This window comes from Euleptes europaea, chromosome 5 (assembly GCF_029931775.1).
Source record: "Euleptes europaea isolate rEulEur1 chromosome 5, rEulEur1.hap1, whole genome shotgun sequence".
In the NCBI taxonomy this organism is placed as follows: domain Eukaryota; kingdom Metazoa; phylum Chordata; class Lepidosauria; order Squamata; family Sphaerodactylidae; genus Euleptes; species Euleptes europaea.
The window spans coordinates 38,442,059-38,463,369 of NC_079316.1; the positions used below are offsets into that span (position 1 = coordinate 38,442,059).

The window sequence follows — 21,311 nt, forward strand, 5'->3', positions numbered from 1 at the left end:
TTCCTTTACCTAAACCTAAAAACTCGTTCCTTTCCGTGAACACAATGGGGTCTACTTCCAGTGACACTGAACAAGGTACAGGTTAGCGTTGCCAACCTCCAGGTACTAGCTGGAGATCTCTCCAGCCATGAGAGATCAGTTCACCTGGAGAAAATGGCCACTTTGGCAATTGGACTCTATGGCATTGAAATCCCTCCTCTCTCCAAGCCCCACCCTCCTCAGACTCCACCCCCCAAAACTCCCACTGGTGGTGAAGAGGGACCTGGCAACCCTAGTACAGGTTGAAGGAACAAGAACAAAGATGAAATAACAGTCCAGAAGGAGGGAGAGCAGGAACAGAGAACAGAGGTGGTAAAGCGGGCATTAAAAAAAATCTTTGGATTGGTATGATTATCTAACAAAGAATCTGAAGCACCTTCATAGAACAACAATTCACAGAGTCCCATGGGGACAGTAGTTTAACAGCACAGTCATAACTATGTTTACCTGTTCATGTTAGTGGTCTTACAGCTTGAAGCTAGACTATAACTATAGTGCAGCATCTTATGCACCATATCTTCATTAAATACATACTGTGTTTCATTGTGGCTGGAAACCAATCTGGAAGGCGGGAAACTTTACATCACTTTGGGAGACTGCTAAACTGATACATATTTTATGTTATTTTCCAGTTCCAGCACCTAGCGTATTAAGATTCTTATTCTTGCGTGTTAGCTGCCTGCAGAGTTTCACGAGTTGCTTAACTATTGCACAGCATTAAATATTAATATTTGGTCTGATCATTTCTTACTTGCTTCGTCATGTTCAGCGTCTGAATTTTGCACAGTGAATCTGGAAAACCTGCAAAAGTGTCCCTTTTCATTGCAGCGGTGTCAGACCCAAGCAGCACAGTTCACAGACCTCAGCCTCTTCCACCAAGCACCGTACACCAAAGCAGCCTCCCTTCGAACCCCGAGAGCAGTTCTGCGTACTGCCTCCCGAGCACAAGGCACGGCTTTTCCAGCTATACGGACAGCTTTGTGCCTCCAACTGGGCCCTCAAATCCTATGAACCCTGCCATTGGCAATGGCCTTTCACCTCAGGTCAGTCCTGCTTTTTCAGACACAGGATTTGCTGTATACCCAAACTAAATTGTCTATTCCCCAAGGCCATAGTACAATGATTTGCCAAATTTAAACCATAAAGTATTCTTTATATAAGCCACATGATTTCAGTTTGCTAGTTTCCTCCCCTCCCCTCCCTTTTCCTACTGACTGAATCAAAAGTCATAGCTTATATTTAGTTTTAGGCAATGTTTTATAATGTAATCATGAAGTCTTTCTGGTCGCGTTCAGTTGTAAAGCATTGGGCTGTATTGCTTTTCTTTTTTTAAAAAAACCCTGGCTTTAAAAACACAGTCCAAAGCCACTGATTTTTGCCTTGATCCTTTTCAGCTCAAAGAAATACGAGAGTTTTTTAAAAAAATTAACAGCCCTACAAGTAGAAGACAAGTTACTCTTGGTCCAGCTGATGAGCAACGCACATCAGGCTAAGCTATAATCAAGTTATAAATACATAAATTAAGAACATTACCGCTCACAGAAAGCCTATAACTACTGGGAGGCCATAATTGTTTTCCTAATTTGCATGAGCTTTTCTTGGATGCCTGTGTTAATAAATTGCCTTGATAATTGAGTGTCAAAAAGGTTGGTTAAATTTTCTACTCCTGGCATCTGCCTTGGGCTTGACATTATTAGCAATTGCAAAAATATTCAGTAGGAGGGTTTTTTTTATTATTAGTGTGGGTTTAGGCACAGGTGTTTAGGAGAGCTGTCCACTGAATCCTGAGCAAATGTCATGACGGGGGGAAAGCAATCTATAATTACAATCGGGGATCTCTTCAGGGCCGAGAGTGAGAGTTTTAATGGCTTTATCTTCTCTTTGCTCTTTCTTCCTCTGTGTGGTTTTTTTATATTAAAAAAACAGAGGGAAGCTCAGAATGACACAAATGAAAAGTGAAAAGACAATTATACTCAATTACACACTAATCACTGACTATCACCACTGCCTAAGCAGTGAGAGGGCATTCTAATAGGCAGAAAATGAGATTTTAATAGCACAAAGGGTGGCCAAAATAACGACTCCCTATATCTTTCCCTCCTTCGTTGGCTTCCACTTGTGGTTTACATCTCGGGAGTACACTTCCTGGTTTCTGCTCCACAGTGATAACTCTATGCAGCTGAAGAGTTCAAAGGCACCAGAGTTGAAAAGAATGAATAGCAAAGGCAATGAAATAAACATTTTTGCCTAAAGGCAAGAGTTCATAAACCCTTTTTTTGTAACAGTAAATGTAATTAAGTTTCAGAGATTCCTATAGCACCATAGTAGGATGCAAAACTTTATGGCTTTAGTAGAAAAAAGGGCCAACATAAAAACAAGTGGATGTATTTCCAGTAAGACTTTAATTAATATTGTTTTTGAGGAATCTGGTTTTTTTAAAAAAAATATGATTCTCAACAAAAGGGTTGACATTTTATTTTGTAGTCAGATTCACAGTGTGCAATGCTGCAATTTAAATATTAAAACACTTCTGGAGTTCAGAATTAATCCATCAAACTCAGCAAATGGCATCATCATATATAGTCAGAAAAATGTACCTTGAAATGGAAACAAAATTATTCTATTGTGGAAAGAAAATTAAAGGCAATGGTGGACAGCTTTAGTGACATTTGGATCAAATATGGTTTTATGAAATATGAAGCTTCCTAGTATCGAGACAGGCCATTAGTCCATCTAGCTCACTGCTCTAACTAGCAGCTTCTCTCTTTGGTCCCAGGAAGAGAAGGGTCTGGCCTAACACCTGTGGCCCAAAAGCCATTAACCAGAGACGTCAGGAACTGAATTTGGGACTTTCTGCATGCAAGTGTCCTCTGTCACTGAGTCTAATCTGGGGCAGCTGTAATCGGTTAAGGCCATCTTGTCACTCAATAAACCAGTCACCTATTGGCATCACCAAGCAGAAAGCCTAGAATTCATAAATATGGAACAGACTGTGGCTTGTTGCCATAAAGACTGATCTTTTTATTTGAAGATTCATTGGTATAGGTCAGGGATGCCATTTCAGTCTTCAGTGGTGGGGCAGGGCAGGGGAAACAACATTCTTTTCCAGAAAATTTGTTACCGAACAATTTTCCAAAACCCATGAATGGATATATTCAATACGCAATTGCTAAGAATCCTTACATGCAAAGAAGAAGAGTTGGTATTTATACCCACCTTTTTCTCTACCTTAAGGAACCTCAAAGTGGTTTACAATCACAGTCCCTTCCTTTCCCCACAACAGGCACATTGTGAGGTAGGTGGGGCTGAGAGAGTTCTGTGAGAACTGTGACTGGCCCAAGGTCACCCAGCAGGCTTCAAGGAGAGCCAGCGTGGTGTAGTGGTTAGGAGCAGTGGACACTAATCTGGAGAACTGGGGTTGATTCCCTACTCCTCCACATGAGCAGCGGACTCTAGTCTGGTGAACTGGGTTGGTTTCCCCACTCCTACACATGCAGCCTGCTGGGTGACCTTGGGCTAGTCACACTTCTCTCAGAACTCTCTCAGCCTCACCTACCTCACAAGGTGTCTGTTGTGGGGAGAGGAAGGGAAGGCAATTGTAAGCTGGTTTGAGTCTGCTTAAAGATAGAGAAAATTGGAGTATAAAGACCAACTCTTCTTCTTCATGTGAAAGAGTGGGTAATCAAACTTGGTTCTCCAGATTAGAGTCCACCACTCTTAACCACTCCACTTAACCTCTATGATCTCTGGTTCATTTTTACAGCACACACCTCCAACATATAAAAATTCTACAAATATAGTAAGATATGATATATCAGAGCTGAAGTTTTGTGCCACTGGACTCTATCAAGTGTGCACTGAGGTCATTTTTGATGCATTATGTATGTTTCATATTCCTTTGGAGCAGTTCTGATGTGTAAATGTTGGGTTTGAGTCTGGATCTTAGCAAAGCATAAAATTATGCATCTGTTCAAGGATCTTGTGTGTGGAACTTTATCAAGCATAACATTATGTGTTCAAGGATTTTGTGTGTGGGACTTTATCAAGAAAGAAAAATACCATTTCTGTGACACAGAAAGTAATGTGATTTTGTAGAAGACTGCAAGAGAAAGAATAAATGAGAAAGTGCAGGCTTGTGATCTAGTGAAGAGCTTTTCCCTTCTATGGAACGCTTGTGTGTGTTCTTCACCATTCATTATCCCCTTCTGGGAAACGCCACAGGAGCCTGACTTGCACGACATAAGTTGTACTACTGAATTTATGGCAAATTCTTCTGATTGTATGCAAAAGGAAAGGCAATGTCTGGCTTTCATATTCACAAGAACACTTCTTAAGTTTACAAATCAGCTAAATCCCCTTCTGATTTTGATTCTTTGCAGGTGATGATGTAGCTCATAATTTCTAAGCAGCATGGTATTTTTGAGTAACACTTTTTCTTATTTTGTTTCTACATTGACATACTGTGAAAAGAGCTTACCACATGCATTTTATTTGAAGAACTATACTCATGATGCTTTTGCAGATGAAATCTAATATTTATGTGTTCATTCAAGCTTTTTGTTTAAAAAGTCTTAAGGTCAAATGAGATGTTATGTGGGAAAACTGTGCATGGGGAAAGGGTTAAACATCTCTTCTCCCCTATTGGTGCTCAAAACTGATTGGCAGTCCCTATTGGTGGGTGAGTAGATGGGCAGATGGATGGAAGGAAGGAAGGTCCAGCCCTGGAAAATCCAGTAATACGGATGTGCACTAGACCAAAATCAGGATTTGTAATTCAGAGTTAGGACTCTTCAAATTCAGAATTTGAAATTTTAAAAATCTGGCATTTCTGAACATCCGGTCTAATTTATCTCAGAAAATCTGCAATACTTTGAAAGGTGCTAGAGGGCAAAGTATTTGGTGCTTTCCAATCTAGTGGCAGTCATTTGTGGTATAAGAGGAATGGTGGTTTAGTGGAAGAGGTAAGGAGAAAGCCCTACATTTCCTATAAGTTTATGTGAGGGGATAAGAAGGAATGTGCCTTGTCCATCCTTTCTCCTTTATATTGGGGCCCAGAAATTGGACTGGGAAGTCTTTGGGATGTGTTTTAAGAGCAGCCTGCAGATCCCTTTATGGGATCTTATGCTATCATGCTGCATAAACATTTCAGAAAAAGCAAAGTAGCCCATTGGTGATATGAGGGGGCAGGGGACTGAATCTACCTACCGAATATCATCCCATTAATCCCAAACAAGTATTCAGTGCTGTCAAGCATGACCTTCATTCTGAATATGCTCATCTAAAATGATGAAGCCTTGACCCAGATGGCCTAGGCTAGCCTGATCTTGTCAGATCTCAGAAGCTAAGCAGGGTCATCCCTGGTTAGTATTTGGAATGGGCAACCTCCAAGGAATAGCAGGGTTGCGATATGGAGGCAGGCAATGGCAAACTACCTCTGAATGTCTTTTGCCTTGAAAACTCTATGGGGTTACCATAAGTGAGCTGTGACTTGATGGCACAAAAAAAGAAACAGATGAAGACAATTCACTGTGGTGCATGTACATCTTTGGATCAGGGCCATAGGCTGCACCACACACGTTCTATTTTGTTTTATTAATTGTATTTATTTATAGTCTTCCTTTCTTACTGAAACTCAAGGCAGATGCCAAAGGCCTTACATAAATTTTTAAAGATATGTACATTAGTAATGATTACAGTACTCCACAATATGCACTGAGAAACTGAATGGGCTGAAATGGCAGGCCTATTTCTTAACACACAATCCCCTGAAATGTCCTCTGCTCTTAGCTCCTTTCCAACTCAGAGCAGGTCTGCATTTCTCATCAGGTTGATTGAGTATTTCTCTGCTGTCTGCTTTGCTCATTATTACCGATGGTGGTGAAGAGTTCCTCTGCTGCAAATGGTTGATCTTTACAGGAACAAGAAAGTGATTAATGGTATCAAGATCTAATGTCAAACAGTGTCTGTATTTGTATTTTTTTAAAAAAGAAAATCCTCTCAGATTCAGCCTGTTAACTAATGAAATGACATTTTCAAAGACCACAGTGTCAAAATTGAGATTATTAATGTGTAATCCATGTAAATTGCATATTTTGCATCTGATCTGCCTGTTCTTCCTGGGAAAATATTTATTACTGCTTTCCTACAAATCAGATTGCGGTTGACTTTCTTCTTGACAAAGACATGTTATTTCTGAAAGTTATAGGGAAGAATGTCTAACTACTTATGGTCCTGCACTTAGCTCAAGGAAACTTCCGATTCTGCATGTCAATTTCCATGTTTACCACCTTAAAATGTTGAACAGCAACTATGTCAGGATGTCCTTTCCAGAACAAAACTTTAAAACTGTGCAACAGAGTTACATGCTGTCATAGGTTTGTACCGTTTAAGATAAAGTAGGAAATATTCTTAACCATAAGCCCTAGGATTCATTGTCTTCTGGGTAATACTGGCATATGCCTGTCCACCAAAGAATAGTGCATCTAGTTATACATGCCCAAGGAGGTTTTGTCTTGTATGTTCTGAACAGCAGAGGAGCAGAATGCACAACTGTGCACCATCTGCCTCTAACCCCAGGAATGGCTTGAGAGGAGGTCCTCTAAATGGGGAAGGAGATTCTGTGCTTTTACTGGAAGGGGTCAGCAGGTGGTGACACAGATACCAGGGACGCTGATGCTGCCCTGCGCAGGTGCATAAATACTGAGGGTATGATAGTATCTGGTGTGAGTGCAGCAGGGCATCCCTTGCAAGTGCTGGGTTCTGCTATCCATGCAGTAGTTGTGTGCCCTGCCTGCACAGCTCTGCTGAAGCTGCTCTGGTGTCTTCATCGCCACCTCTTGATGTCTTCTGGTAAAGGTACCAAATCCCCTTTCATCTTCACTGGTGCTCCATGGTAGTAGTTGGAGATCTCCACCACACAAACACCCCTGCTCGCTTCCTCCCCCACTCCCAGCTTTTTGACACAGCTGACCTAAGCACAACATTTACCCAATGGGGTTGGTGCTAATGGCAGTGCAATTATGTAAGAGGCAATGTATGAGGGAATAAAGACCCTAGGGGTTAATGCACTAACAAAATAAATCGTCTGTAGAAACGTTGTATCGTTGTCTCAACGCACCCCAGACCTAGCGTTTGTCTTGAAAATGCTTTCATAGCGGCAGATATCAGTGTGTTCTAGAAACCCTTATATGACGATGTATTTTCATACACCGTTTCAAAGACTGCAATCCAAGGGGTGTGAAAGGTTGCATACACTTTTCATTTCTCCACCCCTCTGTTGGTACCACCCACATTTGCATCAAAGCCTTTCTCCTCCTATTCCACCTCCCCCCTCCCCTCCTGTCTGGGCCTACCATTTTTTGTGCTTAAATTTGTACTTTCAGCTGAGTTTTCAGGCTTCGGACTGGGGCGGGGGGGGGAGCGGGGGGTAAGAACCAGCCAAAATTGCTCTTGATGGGGTGGGGGGAATGCAGCAGGAGGAGAGAGGGGGGGAGAGAGAGAGAGAGCGCACACACACAAAATCATGGCAGGCATACAGTCCCAAGTCAGGGCTCTACCACCGACGCACAAACACTCCTCTTTGTAACTCTCTCAGTGCTCTGTGCTACAGTGGCAGTGTGGCTCCTTCCCTTCCCCTCGCACACTTTCCCGGTGCAGAACCAGTGCTGAAGGATATGCTCAACCGCTGCCTGGATCCCAATCTCACACAGAGAATTCCCAATCTCCCTCCCCTTCCTCCTGCTCTTAATTTTTTTTTCAAATATACATGTTCCAGTGTGCAAAAGAGGTATTCTTAAAATGGGGAGTAGAGGTATTTTGGGAGGTGCACTCTGATGTTAGAAGCAGAGTGAAAATAACATGGTGCGAGGGGGAAATTTGAATTCGCATCCAACACTACCATCTTCAAGGCATTTGCAAAACGTTTCCCAGAATGAGTGCGATAGGCCCCCCTATTTATTTAAAACATACATCTCAAGTATCTTTTCAGCCAGGAGGGAAAAAGTATTCCTCACTCTTGCAAAAATCTCATGATGTTGGAGTTGCCTTATCACTTTTGAAACTTTACCATTGACATTCAGAAGTTGCCTGTTTGGAATATTAGTTTTATTAAACACTGAGGATTCGGATCATTCAGAATTCTTTCAAAGAGAATACGGACATGCCACTGGACAGGCAAGATGCGAAAAGATTCCAAAGAATTTGCACTACCAAGATTATAGTCTGGGATTTGGAAAACAGAGATTGCTGCTGTTGCCAGCCTGGCACATGAATTTATGAAAACAGAACACCTGGATTAGCAAACATTTAAACTCAAATTAGGGCATATGATCCTACATAAGCATTGGGCTCTCAAAACTATTGTTTTGCAGGAGTCTTGAAAGACAGCAGCACCAACTGCATGTTGGTGTATTGTGAAAAGGTTTTTCTCATTATTGTTTCAATGTTGTAGTTTTTGGAATTAGGTTCTTTGTGCCATTTTCATCGTTGTTACACCCCATGGATCCCAGTCATCTGAGGCGAATGCCGGTTTATACATGTTTCAAATGAACAAATACTCCTGAACCCAAAAACCAAGTATGTAGTTGATTTTAGAGGGATTAGCAAAGCTCACACATAGGGTTTTCCATTTCCCCGAGCCCAAGGGCTATGTAACGCAGTTAGGCAAACAGATTCATTCCAGAGAAATCTAAACTGTTCAGTATGTGCTAGGGAAAGATCAGAATGAGAAAGATCAGAATAAGAGAGGATTGTCGTTAGATTATACTAGGGAGAGGACCTTTTTTTGCTATCACCTAGGTTGCCTATATGTTGAAATTTGCTTTCTAATTTAGATAACTGGTTAGCAAAAAGTGGTGATAAATATTTGAAAGGATTCCTATTGATACTGTAGGAAACAGACAACCTTATCCTACATCATTGTCATTTTAGGGACTGTATGTCCAGGTTCTTTAACTCCAAACAGAGCTGCAGTACATTCCATTTTGCATTCATCTTCATTGGCACAGACCTCAGGGGGTGTCTGGCATGCCAGTTCCCAGAATGCAGGATGCCAGCTATGGGCATTTAATATCTAGTAATAAAAGTAGTAATAGGAGTAGGTAACTGTTATTTCTATTTTTATTAGATATTATCTTTAGATTGCATCCTGCAGCAGGTTTCTGTAGGAAGGTCCCATGCATGGATCTCAAGGCTGAGCTCAGCTGATACTGGTGAACCTGAGCTATTTAGGCCTTTAAAATTAAAACCAGGCCTTGAATTGGACCCAGAAGCAGACTGGAATCCAGTGCCACTGGCAGGACACCTACTTATGTTTTATTGTTGTTGTTGAGCTCCATCCAGGACCCCAGCAATTGCATCTTGTGCCAACTGAACTATCTTTAAGGGCAGCCCCCCCCCCCAGCATGTGTTAAAGTAGGAGGACTAATAATACTAATCATATTAATTATATGATGCTTTTGGAGTTTTCAGAATGTGTTGTGCACATTTTCTTAGCAAAAAATTCAGCGTTATTATGCCCATACCCTGAAAGACAGTGGCTTGCTAACTACTGCCTAAGTAAGTTTATGGCTGGGGTGAGACTATTACTTTTAAAGCTGCAAATCCTTGAGGTGAGTTGCAGTCCCATGAAAATACATGAACACATGAAAGCTGCCTTATACTGAATCAGACCCTTGGTCCATTAAAGTCAGTATCGTCTACTCAGACCGGCAGCGGCTCTCTAGGGTCTCAGGCAGAAGTCTTTCACGTCACCTACTTGCCTAGTCCCTTTAACTGGAGATGTCAGGGATTGAACCTGGGACCTTCCGCATACCAAGCAGATGCTCTACAAAAATAAGCCACAGCACCTCCCCCTCAGAATTAACTGAGGCGGACTGCAAGCAAAGGATGTGGTCTTTTGGGTATATTTTCTGGTGATGGGAGTGGGACATTACAGAAGATAGTTTTTTTCCCCAGTGAAAAGAGTTAACAGCAGGTAATGCCATCCATCTTAGCAGCAGTTTGAAATGTTCAGTGTAGTGATGAATGAGGGTATCTGACCCACATCTGTTTTACATTAGAATGGAACATTGCTCTGACATCGTTAGGAGCATTTGTCAAGATTCCCTGGACAGAGCTTCTGTAAATTACATGCCGCAAATGTGTCAGGGTCAGATAAGAGGATATCATTAACTCCACCGAAGTTTACTCATGGGCCTGTCAGTTCAACTTAATACGTTAACAGCCAACAATTTTCTTTGTGCTGTTTCATTAAATCTTTCAATCAGGTTAAAGCAGGAAAAAAATGTATCACTGTAGCACCTCAAATATAGCACATGCTTTTCTCTCATAAATCATATTAATTGCAGACATGGTCACACAGCATATTAAATGCAGGCATGCGTAAATGAATTAAAACATATGAGGATTTTATGATACCTTCGGTAGGGTCCGAGTTGCTAAAATGCCAGTGATGTTAAGTGGCATTGCATTTCATTTAAATGATTTTTTTTAATGAAATAGAATTCCTTAAGTGGTAGGGGGAAAGTCAGCATATAAAATCCAACTCCTCCTCCTCCTCCTCCTCCTCCTCCTCCTCCTCCTCCTCCTCCTCCTCCTCCTCCTCCTCCTCCTCCTCCTCCTCCTCCTCCTTCTTCTTCTTCTTCTTCTTCTTCTTCTTCTTCTTCTTCTTCTTCTTCTTCTTCTTCCTAATAGTTCTTTGTCTCCCACATCAGAGCTTCATTTTGCTTGGGCTTTTAACAACAAACCAGTACCAGTGGATGTTTTTTGGAATAATTTGAGTTGCTTTTTTGGGGTCTTTCCATGATGTGCTACATTGACTTTACTTGATGTGCTACATCTACCATAACCCACACTGTGGGGGATAAAAGCCCAGAGAACATTTGAAGCTAGTTAACAAAAACTGTGCACAAATGATGCATGGTACCATTAGTTATATAATCTCAAACCTATAGTCAAAGAATGTCTGGCATGAAAAAAACCTTAAATTATATGCAACATAAAAAAACACAGAGGGGGAAAAAGTCTCTTTTTTTCAACATAAAAATCAGAAAAAAAGGCTTTCCCCCCATCGGGGAAAGCGCGCCTGCGCCACCAAAAACTGTGGTGCAGGACCACTATTATTCCAGATGGTATTCCCAGGGTGAAAGGGGTTTGGAAGCTGCCTAAAGGCAGCTCCATCTCTCAAAAGGGCCCAGGAATGCCTCCCAAGATGCCAGCACAGGGGCTTGCCCCAGGAGAATGCCAGTGAGGGGCCATGCTGGCATCCGAGGGCCGCGCTGCTGCCGCGATCCAGGCCCCACGCTGGCCCCACACCAGTGTCCATGCCAGTTTGCATGGCACAAATAGCTCAGATGCCAGCGTAGGGGTCACGCTGCCTCGTAAGGCGATTCGCCCCCAGCCTCAGGAATGGGCAGTTAGAGCATATAATAAACACTACAGTAAAACAGCAATGACATAAGCTCATACATGCCAAAATATTTTCATCAACTAGCTACCAAGTTAAAATTATGCGTTAACATAATTGCACATGCAAATAAGACGATTTGCTGGGAAAGAATAAGGGAAAGAAACACTATGGTGCTTTATAGAGGATTATGGCTCCCCCCCTTCTTTTATAGTTGATTGGAGCTCAGGGTGGCGTACACGTTTCTTCTCTCCTTCATTTTATCATCTTAATGGCCTTGTGAGTAGGTTAGGCTGAGAATATGTGATTGGCCCAAAGTCACCTAGTGAGTTTCATGGTGCACAGAGACTTTGAATCTGGTACTTCCTATTCCTGGACTGGCACACTAACCACTACACCACACTGACTCTCAAATATCATATGTTACTCAGATACCATGTAAAATATCGATTATCTATCCACTGCAGTTCAACTGACATCAGAAGAAATTAAGTCTAAATTATGTCAGTTTCCTATTTTATGCCATTTATTCCCCCTGAAAGCCGTGGGAATTGTAAATGCTTAGCATATCTCAGAATAAGACCTTCCATAGCTTTTCTGACAAAGTGATTAGGTGGAAGCCAGCCATGTCCTTCCTGTAACTCCTTGTACTGGTGCTATAAGGTCATGATACATACCAGAGAGAGAGAGAATTTCTGCCTTCAGGCTACTTCCTTTATAGTTTTCAAAGAGAAAGTTCCCAAAATCAAATTACCTAGATGTTAATCAACTGCAGCACGAATCCAAAAGTCGGAAAATATTTCTTGAGATGACAGTTTGACTTAATATTTTTTTTCCAGCTAGCCTCAAAGATGAGTGGTGTAGGGTGCTTGCTGAGTTCTGATACATTAGGTATCATCTAATCTGGGAGTCACTTGAGTTAATTTGAAATTTAAACAAATTTCTAAATATATTGGCATTGTATCCCCAATTGGCCTGCCAAGATGTTGACTTGAGTAAACTGGAAATGATATGCTGTCATTGGGGTGTACATGGAGAGAATGGCCCTGTCCTCCATAAGAGAGCCCAAGAGGCCTTTTGAAGAGAGAGCAGTGCTTGGAGAGGGCAGTACCAGGTAGTCCAGCTTAGGAATGTCATCTGGACAGCCAGTAGTTTTGAGGATGAAATGGAGAGGAGAGCCACGGGCACCATCTTGAACTCCTTGGAAGAACAGCAGGGTAAAAGTGTGATAGACTGGGTTTCTACTTGGGTAGATGCCAAGGGCTTTACAAGAATAACTTTCTGAAGTTTGCACAGTGACCCATGATGAGGAAGCTCCTCATCCAGTAATCACTCTGTGGCCATTGGATGATGCCTCCTAGGGCCACACAAGGCAAGCATGACAGGCTGACTTGTGAGGTGCCATTCCACCGTCGGTAGTATGTAGTGCCATATGATGCCAATGGTTTTGATGGATTTGATAGCTGGCTTTTAACTTTCTGATATGCATGGGGTAACTGCTTAATGTGGCGGTACACCAGAAAGCTTTCTGCTGCATTTTGGATCAAAAACCAAATAAGAGAAAAGATGTGCCGTTCCTTAGAACCAGATATGCCTATGCCTACTGACTTGCTAACCACCAGCAAGAAACCACTTTGAGGTTTGGAGTGGTTTTGATTGGAATGTGGGAACAAGCACAGAGACAGAAATACTTCAAGCTTCCTTCAGGAAAAACCACCAATTTATGCCTGCTCTGCCTACTTGGGTGTGGGTAGTTTTGCCAACTCTGGGCTGGATAGTTCCTGGAAATTTGGAGTGGAGCCTTTGGAGGGCAGAGTTTGGATAGGGGAGGGGCCTCAGCAGGGATACAATGCCATAGAGTTCACCCTCCCAAGCAGCTATTTTTCTCCTGGGGAAGTGATCTCGTTTGTCTGGAGATCAGTTGTAATCCTGGGGGATCACCAGGCCCGCCAGTCTTTGGGGTGGGTGGGGTCTGGTTCTGCAACCAGCAGCAGCAATAAGAACAACCCATAAAAATGAAATGATAACAGTAGACAGGATCAAGCATGACTGGTGATTCACTATTAATATTATGCCTATGTTGGTACTTTTTCTTTGCACCAGTTGCTTAAACAAGCAGCTGTTTCAAAAGGATGTTGGCAAGTACAAGTAGACTGCCCTTCCTCCATACTACGAATCAGGCCATTGTTCACAAGAATGGAGACTGTAGGTTTACGCAGTTCATTGAACAGTTTTAGCTTTCTGATAAATAATCTGTGCTAGTTTAGACTCCAGTCAAATCATGAAGTTTATGCCAAAGTAAACATATCCCAGCCTTGACATTTTGAATGTAAATGTTAACTCAAGCCACAAATGAATATTCTTTTTCTTTTTTGTTATTTTCTTAGTCTTGAAAAACAAATGGCCCAGTCCTAACCGTATTTGCTCAGAGATAGGCTCCACTGTACTTCCTAGTATTCAGGTTTTGGATTTCAAAGGAGATGATCCTTAGAATTCTTATGCCAGTAGCCGGGAAGGTATGTGGCTATATAACATGACCTCCTGTGGCTAAGCACCCTGGTGCTCTGTCACATAGCATGATCTTATGGTAATGATTGGGAAGAAGCTGACAGTGCAGTCTTAATTGGACTTACATCCTTGTAAGCACAATGAATTCTGAAGGGTATAATTCTGTTTAGGACTGCACTGTTGGAAACTGTGTCTCTAAGGCAGTATAGATGGGAGCTACTATTGCTCTGGGGTTTATAGTGTTCTGCTGCATAAAAGGAAACCAAGTATATGTATTTATAATAGTCTGCACACTTTCTACTGCCTAAAAACCATCAGTGGTTCATAGTTCACTTTCAGGTGTTCTATAACCTAATAAAAGAAAAAGGCTGCTGATAATTTCTAGTGCAAACTGTGCTGAACTGTGGGGTCTCAACTGACAAATATCTCTGGGTAGGCACAAATCTATTAATCCCTGCCTAAAAGCACAAAATGAACCCTGCTAGACTACACTTGTGGTCCATCTAGTCTCACATCATATTTATTTACTTCATTTTTACCCTACTTTTCCATCCAATGGGGACCCAATGTGACTTACAACATTCTCCCCTTTTCCATTTTATCCTCACAATAACCTTGGGAGGTAGGTTAGGCTGAGAGAGTAGGGCTGGCCCATGGTCACCCAGTGAGCTGCCATGGCAGAATGGGGATTTGAACCTAGCTCTCACAGATCCTAGTCCTAGTTCTCTAACTACTATACCATACCGACCCAGTTCAGTCAACATGTGTCAGTTTCAACAAGTGTTAAGGGAGAGTAGGAATGAGAATACTGATCTCCAGGACATGAACATGGCATCTATGTACATAAAATATATACATGAGGGCTGCATTCCATGACCAGAAGCCCTGCCTTCTTTAATGTCAACTGAACTGAACTCCTTCTGTTTTCTGCACTGGTCAATTAGATGTCTAAGGAAGCCCCTAAGCTGGGGAGGAAAGCAATAGAAATTCCCCTTTTAACTAATATTCAGAGGTACATTACCTCGAAACATGGAGGTTCAATTTTTAAGACCCTCCCCCAATTGGGATTGGGCAGTAAGACAATATAGCTATCCAGACAGAACTAGCAAACCAGAACAGGAGTTTAAAGAATCATTACCTTAGATAATGCAAAGCTTTACAAACCGATGTTTGCACTGATGTGTTGGCTATGAGTAAAGGTTCATGAACAATTGAGGTTGCCTATTAATACCTGAAATACTGATATAATGCTGCAGTGTAACAATCATAGTTTAAACAGGTTATCTGAATTGCCAGCTTTCATCAAAAAATGAAAAAGAAGAAGCAAATCTCTATCCTCTTCCCTCACTGAGATATAAGGGAAAAGGCATATCTCTATGAGGGAAAAGGATAGAGACTTCCTTTTAAAAAAAATGAAAGCTGGGAATTCAGAGAATCTGCTTACACTATCATTATAACACTGCAGTGTTATATCATATACCCTTGTCCGAAGAATGGTACACTCTTTCTGTCTGGGATGGCCATCCTCTTCCACCAAGTGCGCAGCTTTGGGAGCAGTGAGGGAGTAGGGGACACCTGCCTAGCCAGCCAGATCTGCCAAATCAACCCTAGCAATCAATGGGGTGACCAATGTCTCAGCCATATCTCCCTCACATCCTTTCAGCATTATATCACTATTTTAGAGACTTAAAAAATGGAAATAACTTGTCTGGTGGGAAGAGGGAGTGATTTAACTATGACAACAGTCTAATCATTGAAAAGTGGCCTGGAGGTGGGTGAGACAACGAAAACCAAGAGAAACATTGCACATTAAGAAAAAGATTACTTAAAATTGGCTTCGAGAAAAACATCGGTCTCAAAAGAGCCAGGAAAAAAATCAGGAAAAAAAACAACTGACGTGAAAATTAAAGGCATAAAAATGCATGTGGAAATCAGGGAATAAACTGAAGCAGGACAGGGTTAGATCTGACCAAAAAACACACACAAAACCATGGGGAAAAGCCCCAAGAGAGAGTGGCTTGTTGAGGAAGGCCACCCAGTGTTTGTGGCTGAGGTGAAATCTGACTGAGGACTTCACAAACCATAAATCTTTCCTGTGAGCACTGTGCCGCACCAGCCAAACTTTGGGGAATTGGGAGGAAGATTTCAACCTATTCTCACAATCAGATATGGACTTTAGTTATAGGGTGTTTTATTTCTGAACAGGCTTTAGTTGGAAGAGATGAGAGTTTGTTTACTGTGAAACCTAGTTTGTTAATGCAATGCTGGCATTGTGTGGATTTTTCTTTCTAGGCTATTAGTAGGGAGCAAACACTATATGTCTCAGTATTAGAATATACTTAACATGATTCTCCATATACATTGTTTTCTTTATCTGGTACTATGCAATAATGATTTTTGGATTCCAGAGGAGTAGTACTATGTAGCAGCAAAAACAAGACGAGTCTTGTGACATCTTAAAAACTAACACTTTTCTTGGGGCATAGCTCATGCTACACTAAATCGGCATGTCTTTTTACCACAAAACTTGTTATAATGATCTTCAGGGAAAATACTGGCATTGATTAACCTGAAATGTGTGAGGATGCAATTCTGAGCACACTTATTCTACTGATATCAATGAGGCTTGCATTGAAATAAATGTATTTGTGATCACGTGCATTAAGTCTGCAAAACAGGAAGATATGCAAAAGAGAAGTCACAAATAACTACATAAAATATTTGATTACTTTGTAAACTAAGGAACAGTTGATTAAAAATCTGCAATGGTCACCTGAAAGCACAACTTGTCCTTAAATAAATATATTTTCATTTGTAAGGTTCAAGTGTTTTTTAAAAATACTGTATCTATAATGGCTTTTGCTTTCTTTAATGTCTGAGAGCCTGTTGACAAAAAACAAAAACCCTCTCCTTGAACTTTAACAAAGCTTTGCTAGTTTTTCTGGCTATGTTTGATCTCACAACTGGTTTTAGTTTCCCTTGTAAATATAAAGTCATCATTTCCCAATCAAGTGTAAGGAAAGTTGCAGTATAGATTTCATGCTTATTTTTTTGACATCATCACTCAAAGCTTCCAAAGGTTTGCTCTTCCAGAAATAGACGGGTTGACTGCTCCCTCTTTTTGATGCATTTACTTTCAACATCTTTTCAAACTGTACATTTTCACCAAGCCAGCAGTATGCAAATTTGTTTGTTTACTTCATTTATACCCTGCCTTTCTCCCTAATGAGGACCCAAAGTAGCTAGCATCATTCCTCTCTCCTCCATATTATCCTCACAAAACTCCTGCGAGGAAGCTTAGGCTGAGAGTGTGGGAATGGCCCAAGCCAGCTTCCATAGCTACGGTGGCCAACTGCCAAGTGGTGACTGGATATCTCCTGGGATTACAACTGATCTCCAGGCAACAGATCCGTTCTGCTGGAAAAAATGGCCGCTCTGGAAGGTGGGATCTATGACATTATATTCCTTTGAAGTCCCTCCTCTCCCCAAACCCCACCCTCCTCAGGATCCACCCCGAAAATCTCCAGGTACTTCCCAGCTCAGAGCTGGCAACCCTATCTATGGCAGAGTGGGGATTTCAACCTCGCTCACCCAGATCCTGGTCTGACACTGTAACCACTACACCACCCTGGCTGTTGGGGAAGTCTCCTTAGGCTGGAGGAAGGCTTCACACCTTGTGCAATTACGTGGTAAGGCAGGGGTAAGATCTACCCCACTATGTGGTAGAGGTTGTTTTTAGCCCTATTTAAGTAATTTGCATTGCAATCCTATGAAGATTTATTCTAGGCCTTTGAAGTCAGTGAATTTAGACAAGAGTCAGTCTTTTTAAAAAATATGGAATGTTGTGTTTCAAGAATATAGTCTGGAATATTTTAAATGTCTGAGCTATTCCATAGAGCTATCCCATGTGTGTGTGTAAAGTGCCTCCAAGTTGCAGCTGACTTAAAGCAACCCAGTAGGGTTTTCAAGCCAAGTGACTAACAGAGGTGCCACTGCCTTCCTCTGCATAGTGTCTCTGGTATTCCTTGGTGGTCTTAGCTTCTGAGATCTGATGAGATCGGGCTCATCCATCCAAATGAGAGCAGAGCTATCCTATATGCAACATATATCCATCTTTTAAGAATGGCATGCACAAGTAACTATTTAGGCATAATTCTATTTTCTCTTATGCATTGTACAAAATATTATTTTTTTCAAGCCTGCTAAACTTTTTTTTCGGCCTTCTTTGTTTCAGGTAATGGGCCTCTTGACTAACCATGGTGGTGTACCTCACCAGCCCCAAACTGACTATGCTTTGTCACCTTTAACTGGGGGCTTAGAACCAACCACTACAGTATCAGCTAGTTGCAGTCAAAGACTTGAACATATGAAAAGTTTAGACAGTCTGCCTTCATCCCAGTCGTACTGCCCACCGACATACAGCACCACCGGTTATAGCATGGACCCTGTCACAGGATATCAGTATGGACAATATGGACAAAGTGAGTATTAGACTGTGGGGGCGTTTGTGTTCATTGCCACCCTTTAGCATTACCCTCTAGCGAAAATAAGAATTGGGATTCGAGATTTGATTAAACAACTACAGTTGGGCTCTGTAGGCAGGGTTGTGCTGAATTCTCAGTAGTATCCATTGATACCTAAGCAAAAAGTAAAAGGGGTGCCAGGTTGGCCACAGCTGGGGTGGGGGGAGTTTCCTGCCCTGAGCACAGCTTCCAGCCTTCTCTCAAATATGTAGATGCACATCTGTTTTAATGATGGGTATTCTGCTAATTTATTTTAAAAAAATGTTTAATCAGAAGGACACCTAAAAATTAGACTTGGGATGGGGAGACCCAAATCCCAATGAATTACTTAGCTTAGAATTCCCTCAGTGGCCTGAGGGAGAGAACACACTTACCATACATCCTGACATGTGAGCAGGCCATGTAATAAAGATGTTTATAGAACATGTAGCTAGGGGGTTATGTATAAAGCCCCCCCCCCAAATGTAAATCTGAGGTGTGGAAGTTGCAAAAAGTCTAATACGCAGGTATATCTAACCCACCATCAAGCTGAGGTGTGGAATCTTCCACATTTCTAAGTTTGACAAAGAAATATATTTTCCTTATAAGTGAAACTGTGTTCACTGCAACTGAGAAGCCTCCTCAGAGGCTTCCTGGTCATCGCAAAGAGGAAAAAAGCCTTTTTTCCAAAGTAAAACCAGGAAAAAAGGCTCCCCCCACCATCGGAGAAAGCGGGCCTGCGTCACATGAAAGGGTGGCGAAGGACCACCACCATCCCGGCTGGTGACCCTCAGGGCGAAAGGGGTTTGGATAGCTGCCTAATGGCAGCTCTGCCCCCAGAACGGCCCGGGAACGCCTCCTGGGATGCTGGAACACCCCGGGAATGCCTCCTGGGACGCAGGTGTGGGGATTTGTGCTGGGAGAACGCTGATGGGAAACCAGCCTTGTTTCCTGCTCTCCTGTTGCGGTCCAGGGGGCCAGCATAAGTGGCACTATGCCAGCATCCGTGCCAGTTTGCATGGTGCAAGTGGCACGGACGCTGGCATAGGGGTCACGCCGACTCCTAAGAGCATCCGCCCCCCCTTCAGGAATGTAATGTTAGATTCTTATTTTCTACTTCCCTGTGAGTTTAGAAGGAATCCCAAAGTGGGTTACTTAAAATAATGAAGTACAGATCACCAACTGAAACCATTAAATCCACTATAAAATTAGGAAAAGAAGATGCACATTTCGTATCTTAAAAGTGATGCATGACTTTTAATGACTGAAAGAGGATTAAAATGTTTATTTGTAACAATAATACTGAAAGGTGAAGAGTGATTCTAAAAACAAACAAACCCCGAGTTCTTTTCATTGTAGAACGACATTTGCTGCTAAAATAGCAGAGTGTTCCAACAAGATTTCTGCTGCATAATTATTTTCAAAAGTGATGTCAACAACATCTTGATGTTATTAATTGCTGAGACATGAAACCTGATTGCCATTAGGTAAAACATAGGGGTTGTCCAAAATGAAATAACCACTGGCATTCTGCTATTAGAAACACATGTTCTTAATGAGGTCAGCTCAAGAATCATTATAGTATATAATCCCAGATACATTGAGTTTTGTTAAACTTGTCCTAAGAATAAAAATATTAGTCCCTTTCCTTTGATATATCAGTATTAAATATGACAATGTCAACCTGTAGTTGACACTGACCCTTACTATGAGGTTGTCACAGCATGACTTTAAAAGCTTCTTTTGCTTTTTTTTTCTTAAACAGGTGCCTTTCATTATCTGAAGCCAGATATTGCATAAATGAACTGTCCACTTCAAGTTAAAACCAGTCTTGATTCTGGTCTCACTCCAATGTTTGGAATGGAGTGATCTTCCCACCAAAATGAGGCCCAGAATGGAGCGATCCAACTAGAGATAATGGGAGTGTTGTTTTCTTTTCTCCAATCAATCCTTTTAATAGACGTTTGGACATGTTGGGTAAAGCAGCTCAACAAGACAACAACCGCGAGCAATAACATAAAAATGCAGCACTGTTCAGCACTGATTTGTATTAAGTGGGGGAGGGTGTTTCAAACTGCTGGCTGACGTAAGCATTCCATTTTTAGGTTGCTGAAGAAGCATGGATTAATTTGGACACAGTGTTTGTAAAGATGGCAGCTGAATGCTGCAAACTCAAAACTCCTTTGACATTCAATCCCGACTTTAAACTCTGCACAGTTTGCAAAGCATGGGCGGGAGAACATTGTTTTAACACACTGGAAATTGACCTCGAAAGAAAATAGGTCTATAGGAAGCTAGACTAGATGTTTGAAGACTTCCAGAAATAACTTATTGGTTATCTTCTTGTTCTTTGTAATCATATTGTTGGTAAATGTCACATGCAAGGGGCTCTTCTTGCATTACAGCAAAAGAGATATTGTGTAACATGAAGAAAAATGTTGCAAGGGTTTTTTGTGTGTGTGATGTCCATGTTACCTCCTGGAAGAAACAAAAATACAGAATACCTTTGATTTCCATGACTGCTTAACAATGTGCAATATGGCGTACCTCACCAAGCTTTGGTAACATCCAAAGCATGATATATATAATCAGAATTATATTTTTCCAGGTACTTTTATTTTTACAGTACATAATTCACTATTATACAATGCTGAAGTGTCACAATCTCTTGTTAGATGATAGATATCCAGTTTATTAGTTTGACAGAAGACCATTCGGGGTCAATAATACATTTAGAATTTTTTTATGTTTACATTAGTGAAATACAGGACATATATCAGCTATGTCTCTGTAGTTGTTTTAAATTATACAATGGCATCCTATATTAAATTATACAATGGCATCCTATATCCAATGAC

At 41.5% G+C, this 21,311-nt stretch overlaps 1 protein-coding gene across 2 annotated transcripts in view; it reads left to right on the forward strand.

Moving 5' to 3' along the window:
- Positions 1-20,458, forward strand: part of PAX3 (paired box 3) — a 131,988-nt gene extending 111,530 nt beyond the window's left edge. For both annotated transcript variants that reach the window (XM_056849444.1, XM_056849445.1), the window contains exons 7-9: positions 868-1,082; positions 18,186-18,432; positions 20,219-20,458. In XM_056849444.1, coding sequence (XP_056705422.1) covers positions 868-1,082; positions 18,186-18,432; positions 20,219-20,253 — 497 coding nt within the window. In that variant the 3' untranslated portion in view covers positions 20,254-20,458. The remainder of the gene's footprint in view (positions 1-867; positions 1,083-18,185; positions 18,433-20,218) is intronic.
- Positions 20,459-21,311: the final 853 nt, after the last annotated feature.